The sequence below is a fragment of the Amborella trichopoda genome, chromosome 13 (assembly GCF_054954075.1).
Source record: "Amborella trichopoda isolate Santa Cruz 75 chromosome 13, AtrichopodaSantaCruz75HAP2 v2.0, whole genome shotgun sequence".
NCBI classification, from domain to species: Eukaryota; Viridiplantae; Streptophyta; class Magnoliopsida; order Amborellales; family Amborellaceae; genus Amborella; species Amborella trichopoda.
In genome coordinates this window covers 49430361-49446054 of record NC_142348.1, presented here as the reverse complement: position 1 = coordinate 49446054, position 15694 = coordinate 49430361, and the positions used below count along the sequence as shown (strand labels likewise).

The window sequence follows — 15694 nt, the reverse complement described above, 5'->3', positions numbered from 1 at the left end:
AAAAATTGTAGTACTAAAAAACCTGACCATTAAACTTTCAGTCACTCAAAAGATGAGGAATATTATGGTTTTTGCTCAAAAAACACTACTAAATTAATGGACACACACATCTATAACAGGGTAGAACTACTCGGCTGGCCGAGCCAAGTAGCCAAGCACAAGTCCGGTATATATTACAAAAAAAAAAAAAAATACAATTAATAAAAAATATATCAACTTGTTGGATCGATGTATAAAAATTAGAAAAAGCTTATGAAAGAGCATATGCATTCAATTTGAATGAGTTCTTATTGTCAAATGTCCTATTTTTGTATTTTATTTTTTAGATTATTCTAAAATGTTTCCAGCAGTGAATTAATTTTTTCTAAATTTAGGTTTTTTATAGTTTTTTTTTTTTTCGGCTTATTTGGATCCTTATGTTAGTCTTTAGCTTTTTTTATTGGCTTATTTTCATCTTTATGTTAATCTTGAGTATTTTTTTTTTTCTTTTTTTTTTTTTTTTTTTTGTTTTTAACTATTACATTTTCAGTTTAATTTGTAGCATTTATTTGTTTTTTAATATTGATTTTAAGGCCTTTCTTGGCCCTATATGCTACTTGGCCAAGTCCACTCAAACTTGGCCGTTTTATTCAGCTCGGGTTAGGGGCGAATCCAAGGCCCGGTCGCCTGAGTCAACTAAACAATATTTTTGGGTGAATAAGTCAAGTAAACAATATTATCGTTGTTGCTAGTGTTCCGTTGCCGAGGGTTGTATAAGAATCCACCGGTTCACGCAAAAAAAATAAAAAAAAATCAACGATCTGGATAAAAAATTGTTCATACGCCCCACATGTACTCCCAATCTTGGGTGGGATAAGCAAGTTGCAAGCTGCTAATGCATATGTAGTAACGCACGCCAAAGGCTTTTAGAAAGCCCATCCCTTCATGAATTCCCGGATGTGGGACTTTTGTTTCCTTTGTTTAGTTTCGAATAAAATGTAGCTTGCACTACTCAATAAAAAACAACATAGTTTACAACTAAATTTATGTTATGTAGAATGAGCGCATACTATAGAATCTATTGATTGGGGTTACAATTACATATGACCATCCGCTGATAGCTTTTTTGGTGTGTCACAAAGTTCAATAAAATTTCTTTTAAACTTTGAGCTTGGTCAATTAAAAAAATGCAGACACGCAATTTCGGTCGAGATTAATTTGTAAACACCTTGTATCAAAGGTGCATATTTTTCCTTGTGGGTGAATAAATTTAACTGGTTATCAAATCAAAGTGCTTAAGTATAGTTCAGCAGTTGATTCCATTGGGTGAGATGAAATTGAAGGATAATGTTGAGGCGAGATACATGATATCAACTGGTAACCACACAAGCCGAAGCCCGAATCGTAACTTGAGAGATAATCTTGGAATAATAATAAACACATTAACGAAGAAGTATATGGTGAATTGGGCACGTAAGTGGGACACAGCCCACCAAAATTATTTATTGACGATGCTTAAGTTAAAAGAGTTCCTGGGAGTGGGGGCAATGGCGCGAACATTCTTCTCCGCTAAAGAAGCATAACTCAAGGCGGTTGCACCACCAATCGCAACGACCAAGGCGAAAGCAATACAGCTCCTTCTCATCTCCCACCCCTTCGACACCATTACCATTACCATTACCATTTATCCCTCGAGACCACCCTAACTTCACCTCTGCAAACACAAAACCACCCATCAATCCCTCTCTCTCAATGCATTTTTATTTTTTCTTTCTAAGCAATGTAAATGTGAAAACAGCACATATGCCAGTATATTTGAGTTTTCTAGGAATTATGGTTTTTTATAATATCGAATCACCCTATAAATTTTTAGGTATCATAGCGGTCGAATGTATGGAACATCGGGCCCATACATCGGACCGCCTCATAAAAAAGAATCGATTGCATCCTAGGATGGTTCAGAGTTGCCTATTGGACCACCCCAGAAATGGGGCAATCTGATAGTTTATCCTTTGGACCACCTCACAAATGCCAAAAACCAGAAAAAAATCAGTTCAGTGTATGCAACATAAGACTGAGGGAAAATCAGGAAAAATTAAAGGGCAAGCTTTCTATACTTCCTCTATTGTATAAAACTTATATATTTCCTGCTATCCGACCATCCATTCTGAATGGACGATAGAGATGGCCCCAATCACAATGTCATGCCTCTACCCTATTTTGTTTTAAATTTTTTCTTAAAATATTTTATTACCAAATTTGGGCGTCAACTTCTTTCTACCTATAAAAAATATGAAAACAATATTCCAAATAAGCTAAATTGATCAAAACACCCCCTGAATATTTGAGGGGAATTTTGGTTGTTTTATTTTATTTTAAATATGAGTAATGATACTATGAGACCCTCCCACACCTATGTGAGTAGGACCCCAAAGGATCACTATTAAATTTCGACACAAATCTCTAGAAAAATTATTAATAAACCCATTCACTCAAGTCCCACACCCATGTGAAAACTTTTCTAAATATTTTTGTCAAAATTTAATTGTGATCCTTTCGGGTTCTACTCACATGGGTGTGGGAGGGTCTCATAGTGCCATTACGCTTTAAATATTTTTCATATATTATTTAGGTGCTCCCCATTGAGATGATAGCATGTACCAAATTTCATATTCGTGTATATATATATATATATATATATGTATATGAGGCGTCAGATCTAGAACAAACGGTCAGTGGTCCACTTGATCTAAATTGGACAACTTGATGGAAGAAAGTATATAATGGGAAGTGTAAAAACCTTTCTCAAACGGGTGTAGTTGGCATACGGATGCATCCGTAGGTGTGAAGGTAAGGTGTACCTTCAAAATTTATCATGGTATACAATTTTGATATAAAATGTTTTTAGGATTATCTCAAAATTTATTTTTATATCTAATTATTAAATTTTTAAATTTCAAAAATGGTTAAAATCAAGTAGATCTATAAACATATGAAAATCTTGAAAATGGACGGTACAGATAATATGTTGTAAAATGCACTATTTCTGATACTTAAAATCTTTTTATTTTTTATGGTCATACATCTCGATGTCGAGATGATCAATCAAAGGGTTTTTCAATAATAAAACTATATTTTTCGATGGATTTTTTATGCGCATCCATAGCTCTACATTATAAGGTTGCATCCTTATATAAACTTTTTCCTTCTCAAAATTAAAACACAAAGAAAAAGACCTTGCCATAAAAATTTCTGAAAATATAGACCAAATGGTAATTTTATAAATCTAACCTGGTACAGTTGACCGCCATTGGTGACCCTATAGCGGTCAACCTAGACTAGAGATCACAAAATCCTTGCCCTAAGATGTTTAAGAAAGATAACGTACCAGAGGAAAGAGCAGCAACCACAATAAAAACAATCAGCAAAATAGACACAGGAGAGCGAATGGCAGCCATGGCTTAAGTTTCTTCAAGAAAGAGAGAAGAGAGAGAGAGAAAGCAAAAAACAGAGAGTGGTTGTAAACAATGGTTCTTGAAGGATTTCTTATAATGGTTAAAATGAATACGTACCCCTTTTTCGGGCCGCTTACATTGACATAAATGGTATACGTCCCTCTTACCAGAAATAGTTTGGAGATGATTATCTTGAGAGGGAATCTCAGTGCTCACGCCCCACGCATATATTAATACTGCGTGTTACAAGAATTGGGATAGAGCCAGAAATGGTCCGGGCGTGGCCGGGCTGGCCCTAATCCTAAGGACCAGGCCGGAGAGGCCAAGCCCTTTTTGGGCCGGTCTGTGATTAGTAAAGTGAAAAAGAAAATAGAAAACATAAGGAAACATTAGGCTTGATGGACTAAGCCAACATAGCTTATCTTAAGCTTAACCCGGCCTAGCACTCACACCAGGGTGGCACGCCACATTTTGTAGCCCAGCACAAGATTTTCAGCGTGATCCTCCCACAAAAAAATTAGCATCAATATTTAGTAGATCTCTTGATTTCACTTGTTAATGTGGCCCAATATTTGGTTATTCAAATTTATGCCCTTGTAATTTGGATTCCTATATATAGCTCATTTAGATTACAATGAAAATTGCTCTTTTTATGGGATTGTCTACAAAGAAACTATTTATTGTTGGTACATATATGTCACAATCATTCTCAGTCATTAGATGTCAAATTGGATGGCTACGGATGAATCATAAAGTTCGAGAATTTTTTTTTTTAGAAATTTGTGCCTATTCAATGACATTATTGCAACCACCCATTTTGGAATTTAAGGAACAATAATGATTGAGACTCCATGTACAAAACATAACTCTACATTTTATAGACAACTGTTGGAAGCTTGATGTATCTAATTACCTGTCCGGCGAACACAGCTTATGTTATTCATCTTGTACATCAATTCTTGACTACCCCTCATATAGTACACTTGGCAGATATTAAACGCATTATTCGTTATATTTTGGACACGCTTGATAGTGCTCTGTTGTTCGCTTCATCCTCCACTCTTGAGCTTCGCGCTTATATTGATTCTGATTTTGCGCGGCCACTACTGATCTGAAGTCTACTACAGTTTTTTGTATTTTTCTTAGTGATTCTCTTATTTCTTGGAAGAGCAAGAAGCAAAAACGTATCATTCAGCCCACAGTTGAAGCTGAATATGGAGCCATGGCTCAAAAAACAGTGAAAGTTCTCTAGCTTCACTGGTTATTAGGTGACTTGGGTGTGGAATATTATGCTTCTAATCCCTTATATTGTGATAACATAAGTGCTATTCATATTGCTAAGATTTTAGAATTTCATGAGCACACCACGTATATTGAAGTAGACTGTCATTTTGTTCGACAATAATATTTAGAAAAATAGCAAAAACCTCTCAAAAATAGACTTTTTGGACAACCACCCCCCAACAAACTTTTTTTCATTACTTTGCTCCCAAAACTATATTTTATAGAAAATACCCCCTAAGTCAAAAAAATCATATTTTTTGAACAAAAATACCCTTGATCGTACATGGTGGCATCACATCCCCATTGGATGCACAATGACCAAAGACGATCTGGCGCATATTCCTACCAAACTGATACCATGTCGTAAGAACAATAGGCTCATTGTCGAGAAAAACAAGTGCCGGATAGCAGCAAACAAGTGTTGGACCGCAACAAACAAGTGTCGGACCATGGTAATCTAGTGTCGGACTGACGACACGTATTGCAGGAGCGAAATTTGACTTGTCGGACCGAGAGCACCATACAACATTGCCGGACCATGCCAAACAACTACTGGACCCACGATACATATTACTGGAGTGCAATTTCACTTACCAGATGTGGGAGAGTTGTGGGTTTCATGGGTGCATTTTTTGTCCAAAAATTATGATTTTTTTATTTGGGGTGAGTATTTGCTGTAAAACATAGTTTTGCGGTAAAAGTTGTAAAAAAACAAATTTAATTGGGGGGAAGTTGCCTAAAAAGTCTACTTTAGGGGGGGGGGGTGGGGGGGGGGGGGGGGGGGGGGGGGGGGGGGGGGGGGGGGGGGGGGGGGGGGGGGGGGGGGGGGGGGGGGGGGTTTGCACTTTTCCTTAATATTTAGCAGGGACAACCTCTTTGCCATATATCTCAGCTTCCGCAAAACTTATTGACTTCTTTACGAAGTTCTATAACACTCCTCGTTTATCAAGCCTTGTTTTCAAACTCTCAATGGTTCACTTCTGACCATCATGAGTATGAGGGGAAGCGTGAAATTTTATATACTTTCTTTATTCACTTTATAGATAGGATAATATTTCCTTGATCAAACTTGTTGTATTAGGATATTTTTTCTTACCTTTTTTGTATATCATACAAGCAATATAATTTTCTTTCCTATTTTGTATGTCATCTCTATATACATATATAGGATTTTCTCACACAAGTTCAATACAGAAAAATAGAAGTACAGTATTTTCACATAATACAAGGGCTGGGTTTCTCTATCTTTATCAAAGAACTAGGGTTTATCTCTGTTTTCCTTTATTATGCATTGTGGCACACATGCAAAGGCCCTTACCCTTCTCCCTATGATGAGGGAAGTCCCCTCTCCCACTAATGAACACACTCTCTCTGTCTTTTCCTATCTTTTTCACTATTATCAAGTAAAATAGATTGGTCTAGGAAGGGTGAGATATTAAACTTTTCCTTAACCCGTCTTAAGCCTGGGTAAAGGAGATGGATTGTGTTCGATAAACAACCATCATAAAATTTTACCAAAATGTTTCACGAAATCAATTAAAATAGATAAAGCCAAAGAAAATAGAACAGTCAACTCATTAACAAAGAAGCATATGATCAATTGGCCATGAGGTCACACATAAGTGAGACAGTGCCCTGCAAATTTTGTTTATTCATGATGCCGTAAAAAAGATGTAGACCAAAGGAAAACCAACATGCTTATTTATTTTAAGAATTTGGTGTTCCTTATTGGGAGTTGGGGCAAAAGGGCAAACATTCTTCCCTGCTTATGAAGCATATCGCACCAATTGCAATTAAATGTATTCGGAAAACATCTCCCACTCCTTCAACACCATTTCTCTCTCCCTGAATGGCTCGACACCTGCCTAACTTCACCTCTGCAAAGCCAATAGCCATCAATGTGAATAATCCCATGTCAATGCATTTTTATTTTTCTTTTTCTTTTTTTGGGCTGGATCAAAGCAATTAGAATTTGAACACAATTTGAAAGAAGCACAAACGCCAGTATATTTGAGTTTTCTAGGAATGATGGATTTTTATCTCATTAAAAGGATGGCATCAATCAAATTATCAATTTGTCAAAGGTAAGAGAGATGGGAGCGGCACATTAGACCATATGAAACCAGGACTTGGGAGCTTTATGCATAGCACAGGTCTTTAAAATCTTAAAGTTTAGAAAAATGGGATTTGTGTGTAAGGAGCCCGTAAATACGAAATTTACCTTTAGTCCATAAGTTCAGTAATTTTACAGTGAGGTCTTACTGTACCCACTTCTCTCTCTTTTTTGACAATGTACTCTACCCACTTTGTATTTTTCTCAATTTGATCATATGTCTGATGTTTCAAATATCTAACTACTTAAAAAAAATAGAATTTTTTGAATTTGCGGGCCAAACATTAAATTCGTTGATTTTACTATGAGGTCTTTCTCCACCCATTTACAGACCAAAAGTTAAATTCGGTGATTTTACCTTGTTCTTACATAAAAACCCTAAAAACATTGATGAGCTAGTAGGCTAATATCAATATTTTTCGTGTATATATATATATATATATATTTATAATCTTCATCCAAATGTTTGTGGCTATATATATATAATCTTCATCCAAATGTTTGTGGCTATAAAGATTCTGGGCCTAAGAAACATAGTCCCTCCACTAAATAAAAGTCCTTTTTGGTATGATATTTTTTTGGTCTTTTCCCCACCCCTTCTTTGAGAGACAAAATGAAATTCCAATTACGATTCCAAAGATACCCAACAACATAATGTATTGAATACATATATTCATCACAATATGAATATGATGGAAAACTAGGGAATATCCAAGTTTCTAAAATAATGCCATACACGGCATGTTAAAGGAAAACAAAAATGCAAATGCCATTACCAATGCTAGTGCTAAGCCCATATATTGACCAAATGGTTTTACCCAGTGACAAAACAATCCAATATTTTCAACCACAGTTGGAAAGCTGGTTGTAACATTTATTGTTACATAAAAATCCAATATCTTCAACCGCAGTTGGAAAGCTGGTTGTAATATTGATTGTTACATAATTTTTCTTTTAAGAGTGAATTACGTACAAGCTTTTAACTTTAGGTAAAATACAAATGCTCCACTTATAGGCATAAATTACAAAGAAGGTTGATCAACCTAATGTTTTTTTTTTTTTTCAAAATCGTCCCCCAATCAACCCAAATTTTGAATTTTTTTGTAGCTTTTTATTTTTTTTGTTAATATGGCAGTGCCTTAAAGCTTGGGACATTGTCCTATTAACAAAAAACTAAAAAAAAAGTCAAAACTCAAGTTGACCGAGAGACGATTATAAAAAAAAACAAAAAAAAAAATAGGTTAACCAACCTTTGTAATTTCTGTATATCAGCAAATTACTTTGTATTTTACCTTAAACTTTAAGGTCGTATGTAAATCACTCTTCTTTTGATAAAACAGGTAGGAGTCGACATCCCCACTTACTCACCCAAAAAATATATTAATTGTTACCAAAGACAAAAGTCAGTAAATAAAAAAAATTGGTTGAATCCTCCCTCTCAATTATGCAAGATAGGGGTGGTATTGGCCATACGGTTTGGCCAGATCTGGCTTGGATAAGTACAAGGCCCAGCCGCCTATTAAGTAGTTGTGAGGTCCACCAGAACTTGGATGGGCCTTGTTAGGGTATGCCGACGCCATCACAAGGGTAGTCCAAGCCAAGGCCAGCTGTGGCCCAAGCAGGGCAATTTTTTAGCCTTAGCCGGGGTGGAGGCTCTTGGACCCACCTCAAATGGAGCCCGCGCCAAGGCTATGGCCGACAGAGCCCCACTCTCGATCCATTGCAACCCCTAATCAAGAAACCAGCACATGCCATGATCTCTCTAGTTGTGGTGGTTCAATAATATTATTGCAGTGAAGTCGGCATTTCAATTTCCAATACTCGAGCAGCTATAGAACCAACTTGCTTCTTGGCTTTCATGGATGAGACTGAGAGAGCGCGACAATTTTCCTTATTCGAGACGCCATTGAAGCAACTTGCTTCTTGGCTTTCATGGATGGGACAGAGAGAAAAAGAGGCGGACGTAACACCGTACTCTATCTGCTCCATGAACGGACACAATCACAATAAATAATGTCTGTCCCACCCCCTTCATCTTGTCTACAAGACAAACCATCCAAAGTGTAAGTTTCAATCAACGAAATAGAAAAGGAGGAGAGAGAAGAATAAAAAAGACATGCAATGGTGTCCACGTCCGCTTAGGGTAAATCAGTATCTCCTTCATAAGAATTATTGTGGTTTATCAATGATTTATAAAGTTACATCTCTTGTTTTTTAGAAATCAAATCTCATTACAATAATAATAACCAGGGTTTAAAAAAATACCGAGTCAAGCCGGATTCGCCCAGCTCGATTCAAGAATCACCACAAAACGATCCGGCTCGATTCGGGAATCGCCACAGAACGAGCCGATTCCACACATAAAACGGGAACCGCCCGTGTCTAAAGAGAACCAAGCAGTTTTAAACGATTTTAAACAGTAAATCGCCCGATGACATCATCAACCGACAGTTCTGACGTCACCACTCCGATTCTACAAACACGTGCAGACGTCACCACTCCGAACTGCCCGTGTCTAGAGAGAACCGGGCGGTTTTAAACGATTTTAAACAGTAAACCGCTCGATGATATCATCAACCGGCGGTTCTGATGTCACCACTCTGATTTTACAAATACATGTAGACATCACCACTCCGACACGGACACATGCGACAAAATCACGTACCACATATCACGTGTGAGGTTGCCCCAATGTTTCCGCGCGCATGCCTTATTTCATATTACATAGGTATTTATATAGCAAAGTTGAATACCTATCCTTCGATGTGAGATACTTCCCAAACTTCATTAAATGAAAACGGAATGTAAATATATTCTATTAATCAGCAACTTATAATCACATGCGGCAAGGTGCGATGGTTATGACATTTGCTATTTCTTTTGATATCCCAAGGTCCAATCCCCTTGGGCGTTACATTTTTGTTGTATATAGTGGTATAAATATTTTTGTAAATAATATAAAAGACATAAAAATAATGAAAAATAAAAAAGTTAATTTTTTGTATAGCATTTAATTTTTGTTGTATATAGTGGTATAATTATTTTTGTAAATAATGTGAAAGGCATAAAAAAATAAAAAAACAAATCATGTAATGTACGCATTTTATTAATTTTTACATTGATAACCAAATCTTTTAGTTTATTTATTAATTTTTACATTATAAATCATGTAATGTACTATTTTTCTTACAGTTGTCAATAATACATTTTAAATTAGATAATATTATAAAATAATTTTAATTTATTATTATAATAAAATAATTATAAAATGTAAACTAATAATTATAATTTCAGTATATAATATTATAATTAGTTAGGTTGTAATAATTTTAAATTATAGTTAGTTAGGCTGTAATAATTTTTTAGCGGAGTAGGGCTTTTCGCCAAAACGAGATTTTAATGGCCATTCTTTCATTGATTTAGTCTACTCTTTATAATAGTCCATGTATAATTATATATTTTATCCATGATAATTCTATGATTTTCTTTTATGTGATGCAAATTTAATGGTTAACATAAGTTTATACAGGAAAAGAGCATCTCAATATTCCCAAATTGATGAAAAAAATGAAAGTTAATAATGTAGTACCCTCATTTCTTATTGAATTCCTAAAATATAATATCTATAACGAATTTTAATACTTTTTTTGAAATATTTTTAAAGCTTAATCAGACCGATTCAGCCGATTCTAGATCCGGATCACAGATTCACCGATCCAAATAGGTTTTTGAGATGCCTGATCCAAATCACCGATCCGCTTTTTAAACCACTGATAATAACTATCGATACAAAGGATTAACGGAGAGAACCAATGGAACACTTGCTCCGAATCTCTTCCTTCTTTCTACTACTGGTAAGTAAGCATAATCTGATTGCTTCTCTTTGCCCCATTTAGTCAATCCTTCTATTTCTCTCTTATTGGCCCCTTTCTCTCTAAACTCGATGCTCATGTCATTGCAGGTGGTTGCTGGTGGCCATGCAGCGGTGTCATCGGAAGAGTATTGGCACAGGGTAGTTCCAACCACTAAAATCCCTGAAGTTATTCGCCAGTCTCTTTACCCCTCCGCCGGTACCCAACCCTTCCCCATTCTCCATCCCAATTATCTTCTCTCCCTCTCTCTGATTTTTTTGGTAGTTCAGCACTTAAAGACTAAACCCGATTCAGCCCCACCCATCTTTCTCTCCTTTTTCTTTTTTAAAGCGGTCATAACATTTTCTCTTTCTCCTTCCTTTTTCTTTTTAAAAATGGTCAAAATATATTTAATAAAAAAAAATTATAGAATGAGACCATTTACTTCGGTACAAAGCGATCAGAGATTAATCTTGACCATTGAATGTGAAATTAGGCGGCTCCATCTATTCCGTCGACCAAACTCAAATTTCAAAAGAATTTTGTACCAAAGATAAATGTTCTCATTGTGGATTTTTCCTTGTGAATAATTTTACTGGCCATCAAATCAAAGTGCTTAACTCCTAAATTATTTAAAAAAATGGATAAGGACTTGTCTTCCCCGTTGAATCATCCAAGAAAAAAAAAACTTTGACTCATTATATTGGGTGTACCATCACTACTTAGAAAAGGACGGTGAGTCGTGAACTTCAACCGTCCCATGCATGGCAAGCTAAGGATGTTTCTGCGAACAAACATAATATAAAACATACTGTAAAGTGCACCTCAAATACCCTTGGACTTAATTTTATGAGCACAGCAGAAGAAAATGTTTTTATGTAATTGCATTCTCTCTCTTTTCTATTCTTCAACTAGACTAAAAATCTAGTATTTCTCTCGATGCAAGCATACACTTGAATGTAATTTGATATTATTTTGAAGTAACCCCAAATACTTTTGAAACTAAAAATACTAACAAATAACATTTGTTTCTCTCTATGTTCAGCGAGCGCCATAGGCAAGAACGGGAAGAAATCGGGGGTAGCGTTCATAAATCGCGCGGGAAACAACAATGGCTATGGCCAGAACAACGATGGCTACGGCGGCGCCATGGAGGACCAGGTGCACGACCTCCCAAACATGGCTCTCTTCTCCTCGGAAAAGGACCTCAAACCCGGCAACCACTTCACCTTCGACTTTGGCACCAAAGATGCCCAACAGCCCATGCCCACCTTCTTGCCTCGGCGCGTGGCCGACACATTGCCCTTCTCATCGTCGAAGTGGCCTGAAATTCTCGCTCACTTCTCAGTGTGGCCCAGCTTGGTGGAGGCCAAGGCTATGAAGCGGACACTCACCGAGTGCGAGGAGCGCCCAATCAATGGTGAGGTGAAGCACTGCACCACCTCCCTCGAGTCCATGATCGACTTCTCCACCGCCTGTCTCGAAAAGGCAGTACAGATAGTGGCCACCACCACCACCACCACCACCACCACCACAACCAAAACCAAAGCAGCAAACCTTAGACAACCAAAGAAATACGCAGTAGGTAGCGCTGTCCACCAGGTGGTGGCGCCCAAATCGGTGGCGTGCCATGCCCAGTGCTATGCCTACGCTGTGTTCTATTGCCATGAGTTCACCACCACCCGTTTGTACAAGGTGCCTCTCCTAAGTGAAGATGGAAGCACCAAGGTGGAGGCGGTGGCCGTGTGTCACTTCGACACTTCTGCCTGGAACCCGAACCACGTTGCATCAAAGTGCTCAAGGTCAAGCCTGGGTCCGAGCCGGTGTGCCACTTCCTGGCCCATGATAACCTCGTCTGGGTCCCTATCCCATGAAACAAGAAGCATGCACAAAACTTTACCATATCATCACTGTTATACACCACCTTGGTCCATTGGCTTTGAGCATCTGGTAAATGGCTGCATTCGTGGTTGATTTCAGGTTTTATTTTTCTTTTTTACTCATCTTTTCATTTGTTGTGGTTGATTTCAGGTTTTATTTTTCTTTTCTACTCATCTTTTCAGTTGTTTGTGCGGCTGCAAAATGTAATGAGTGTATAATATGACGTTTCGTGGCCTTGATTCTAAATACTCCATGATCCATAGTGGGCTTTCTTTCTTGTCAGCAATAAGGCTTTACACCGTAGAAGTAAGGCACACATTTAAATTTTTCCTAGAGATGTAATTCTAGTGTCAGAAACTCTAGCATGGCTTGAAAATATATTTTCATCCAAGTGATGAAATTAAAAATTTTAAAAATGGTATGAATTGAGTAGATCTATAAACACTAAAAAAACTAAAAAAAAGATGGTCGAGAAAATATGTTAAAATATGTATTATTTTTAGGATTTGAAATTCTTCCTTTCTTCATATCTTTATGTCTCAAGGTTGAGCACTCTCTTTTAGGGCGTGTTTATTTATCTGAAAGTATCTTTCAGAAAGATTTTTAAAAAGTTATGCATTTGTTTCACACTTTCCATCTAAAGTTCGGAAACTAATGTTTCAACAAAAGTTCTCATTCCTTTATTAAAAAGTAAAAGAATAAGTTCATAGGGGTAGGAACTTAATCTTTCATAACCTTTTTTTGCTGATCTCTATTCACTATGCATGATATAAATACATAATTATTAGTATTATTAATATGATATGATATAATATTAGTATAACATAATATTATATATGTAAAAAATATAATATAAATATATAGTCATATTATATATTTAATATAATATAAAATAAATATATTATATATAAATATATATTATATTTATATATTAAATATATTCTATATAAATATTATTATAATGTATAAATATCTTGTATTATATTATATATAATATATATTTATTATATTTATTACATTATATAATATGTAAATATCTTATATTATATTATATATTATATATAAATATATATTATATATAACTATATATTATATATAAATATATATTATATATAAATATATATTATATTTATATATTATATATATTATATATATTATATATATAAATATTATTATATTATGAATTATATAAATATCTTGTCTCATATTACAGTATATAATATGTAAATATCTTATATTATATTATATATTATATGTAATATATATTTTTTTCATGTTCATGCATGTTGATGTTGAGATAATTAATTTGAAGCAACCTCTTCTAGCGAAATTTTTAAGGTAGGCTCTAATTTGATTTTTTAGAGCCTCGTCAGATCGGCCCATATTCCATCTAGGCCGTTGGGCTCATATGTTCAAATGAGCTAGTGGGCTAATCCTATCTTTTCCCTATATAAGTACTTCTTGGGGCTGATTTGCATGTTGTAATGCCCATGACTGTGGGAGGATTATATCTGACCACTTAATTGTTTTTGGTACAATCATATTAGATTTTTCCATATCAATTTTCATGATATTTGGACATAAAGTATTCATGACTTTGTAATATATTCTGTATACTATTGCTAGATTTTGAGAACCATGGATCATGTTAAAACCATGAGTTTTTAAATTTATTGTTAGTATATCTAGAATATTTGGATCAGTTAAAGAGACTGAAAAATTTGGAAAACAATTAAAATATATGGGACCACTACAAAGGCTGGATTCAACCATGCCAAGTAGCGAGTCTGTGAAGATATTGTGTCTTGTATCTCTTAGGCATACAAGCACAGAAGTGTTCAACCCTAGTCGGGTAAAAGGTTTTACTGCTATTTGTATAAGGCCAATGTGTAAATATTTGTAATTATTTTCTTTACGTTTTTCAATAACTTTTCTTGATAGTAGTTGAAAGTCTTCTTGATTTTGAGTGACATATAAACTCTCTTCTACTGTTTTGATGGCATATCCCATCTTGAATTTAAATGATCCCTTATGGTAATTGTCATGTATTGGTACGATAGGAATATTCCAATTTTGAATATTTTCTTCAATGTCATTTATAATAATTTGTTCTTTGTTTTTTACTCTAAGAGTTTGAGATGAAGTTGCATTCTTACTTGTAAGATTCCTAATTAAATTTGCCATCCTTAGGTTGCGGATAATGACAATCTGGACATTCAGGGGTCCAGCGTTTTCCCTAAGCGGCTCTTCCTTACCTTGGCGGTACTTTGCAATAAACTTTCCCTTGTCTCTTGTCTTAACTCTCAGACCAACTTTCTTGGATGTAAATTTAACTTGGTTTCTTTAATAAAGATGTAACTTTTATCTCTTACTTATAGTTTAACTGTTAAAGAATAGTATTATTGTTTTATCAGTCTAACTGTTTACACAGTTCCACTGTTAGACAGTTCTACTGCTTGGCTCTGATACCAAAACGCCCAAGATCTACAGTCCTATTGTTTGATTCTTAATTTAATCAGAATATGAGGTTATAAGAAATATATAACATGTGTTTGGAGCCAGACTGATCTAGGCTAGAGTAAATATGTAAATAAGAGGCTATTGTATTTAACAAGTTCTTGTAGGATTTTGTAATAATTAAGGATAAAAAGGAGTATGCAAAGTAAAGGGATAATAGAGATATCAATTACGAACCATTGAGCATAAGATAACTCGCCAATCTTTATACTGAATAAAATTTTAAACTGCATTTTATCATGATATAAACAGAAATAACAACTTTTTATAGCAACTGTATAATTTTTATAACGAAGTAACAGAGCAACTGAAATAATACAACTATTACAAACTCTTGAAGAAAAGAAAAAGACAAGATAGAAATCTGAAACTTACTGTGTACAAATACAATAACTGGAAAATAGTTTCCAGTGTTGTGGACAGTATGAAGGGAGAGATTTTAGATTGCAGTCACACATAATGGATATAGAAAGAGAGGTGAAGGATAAAACCTGATCATATGCTTAGAATATGATGAGCTATAAAAGTTAGGATAGCTCTGATGTTTGATGCAATATTCCGAACTCAGAAGAATGGTGATGAACTGAGACTCAGAGAGAGAGTAGTCATCAACT

The 15694-nt window shown here is 35.3% G+C and overlaps 1 protein-coding gene and 1 long non-coding RNA gene across 4 annotated transcripts; one reads left to right on the top strand and one right to left on the bottom strand.

The window, feature by feature from the left end:
* Positions 1-1296: 1296 nt before the first annotated feature.
* On the bottom strand, positions 1297-3494 carry LOC148779302 (uncharacterized). The gene is made up of 2 exons (XR_016048385.1): positions 3368-3494; positions 1297-1693 (listed from the first exon to the last, which is right to left on the bottom strand). It is a non-coding gene; the product is annotated as an uncharacterized LOC148779302 (long non-coding RNA).
* Positions 3495-10759: 7265 nt separating this feature from the next.
* LOC18446010 (BURP domain protein RD22) lies at positions 10760-14934 on the top strand. 3 transcript variants are annotated; one of them, XM_020674694.2, is made up of 3 exons: positions 10760-10901; positions 11728-12632; positions 14754-14934. In XM_020674694.2, the coding sequence occupies exons 1-3, from the start codon at positions 10775-10777 to the stop codon at positions 14919-14921; spliced, it is 1200 nt and encodes a 399-aa protein (XP_020530353.2). In that variant the 5' UTR covers positions 10760-10774; the 3' UTR covers positions 14922-14934. The 3 variants fall into 3 exon arrangements, with proteins under 3 accessions (XP_020530353.2, XP_088712904.1, XP_088712905.1); XM_088856778.1 differs by lacking the exon at positions 10760-10901 and adding an exon at positions 11403-11560; XM_088856779.1 differs by lacking the exons at positions 10760-10901; positions 14754-14934 and adding an exon at positions 11413-11495 and having other exon boundaries at positions 11728-12809.
* Positions 14935-15694: the final 760 nt, after the last annotated feature.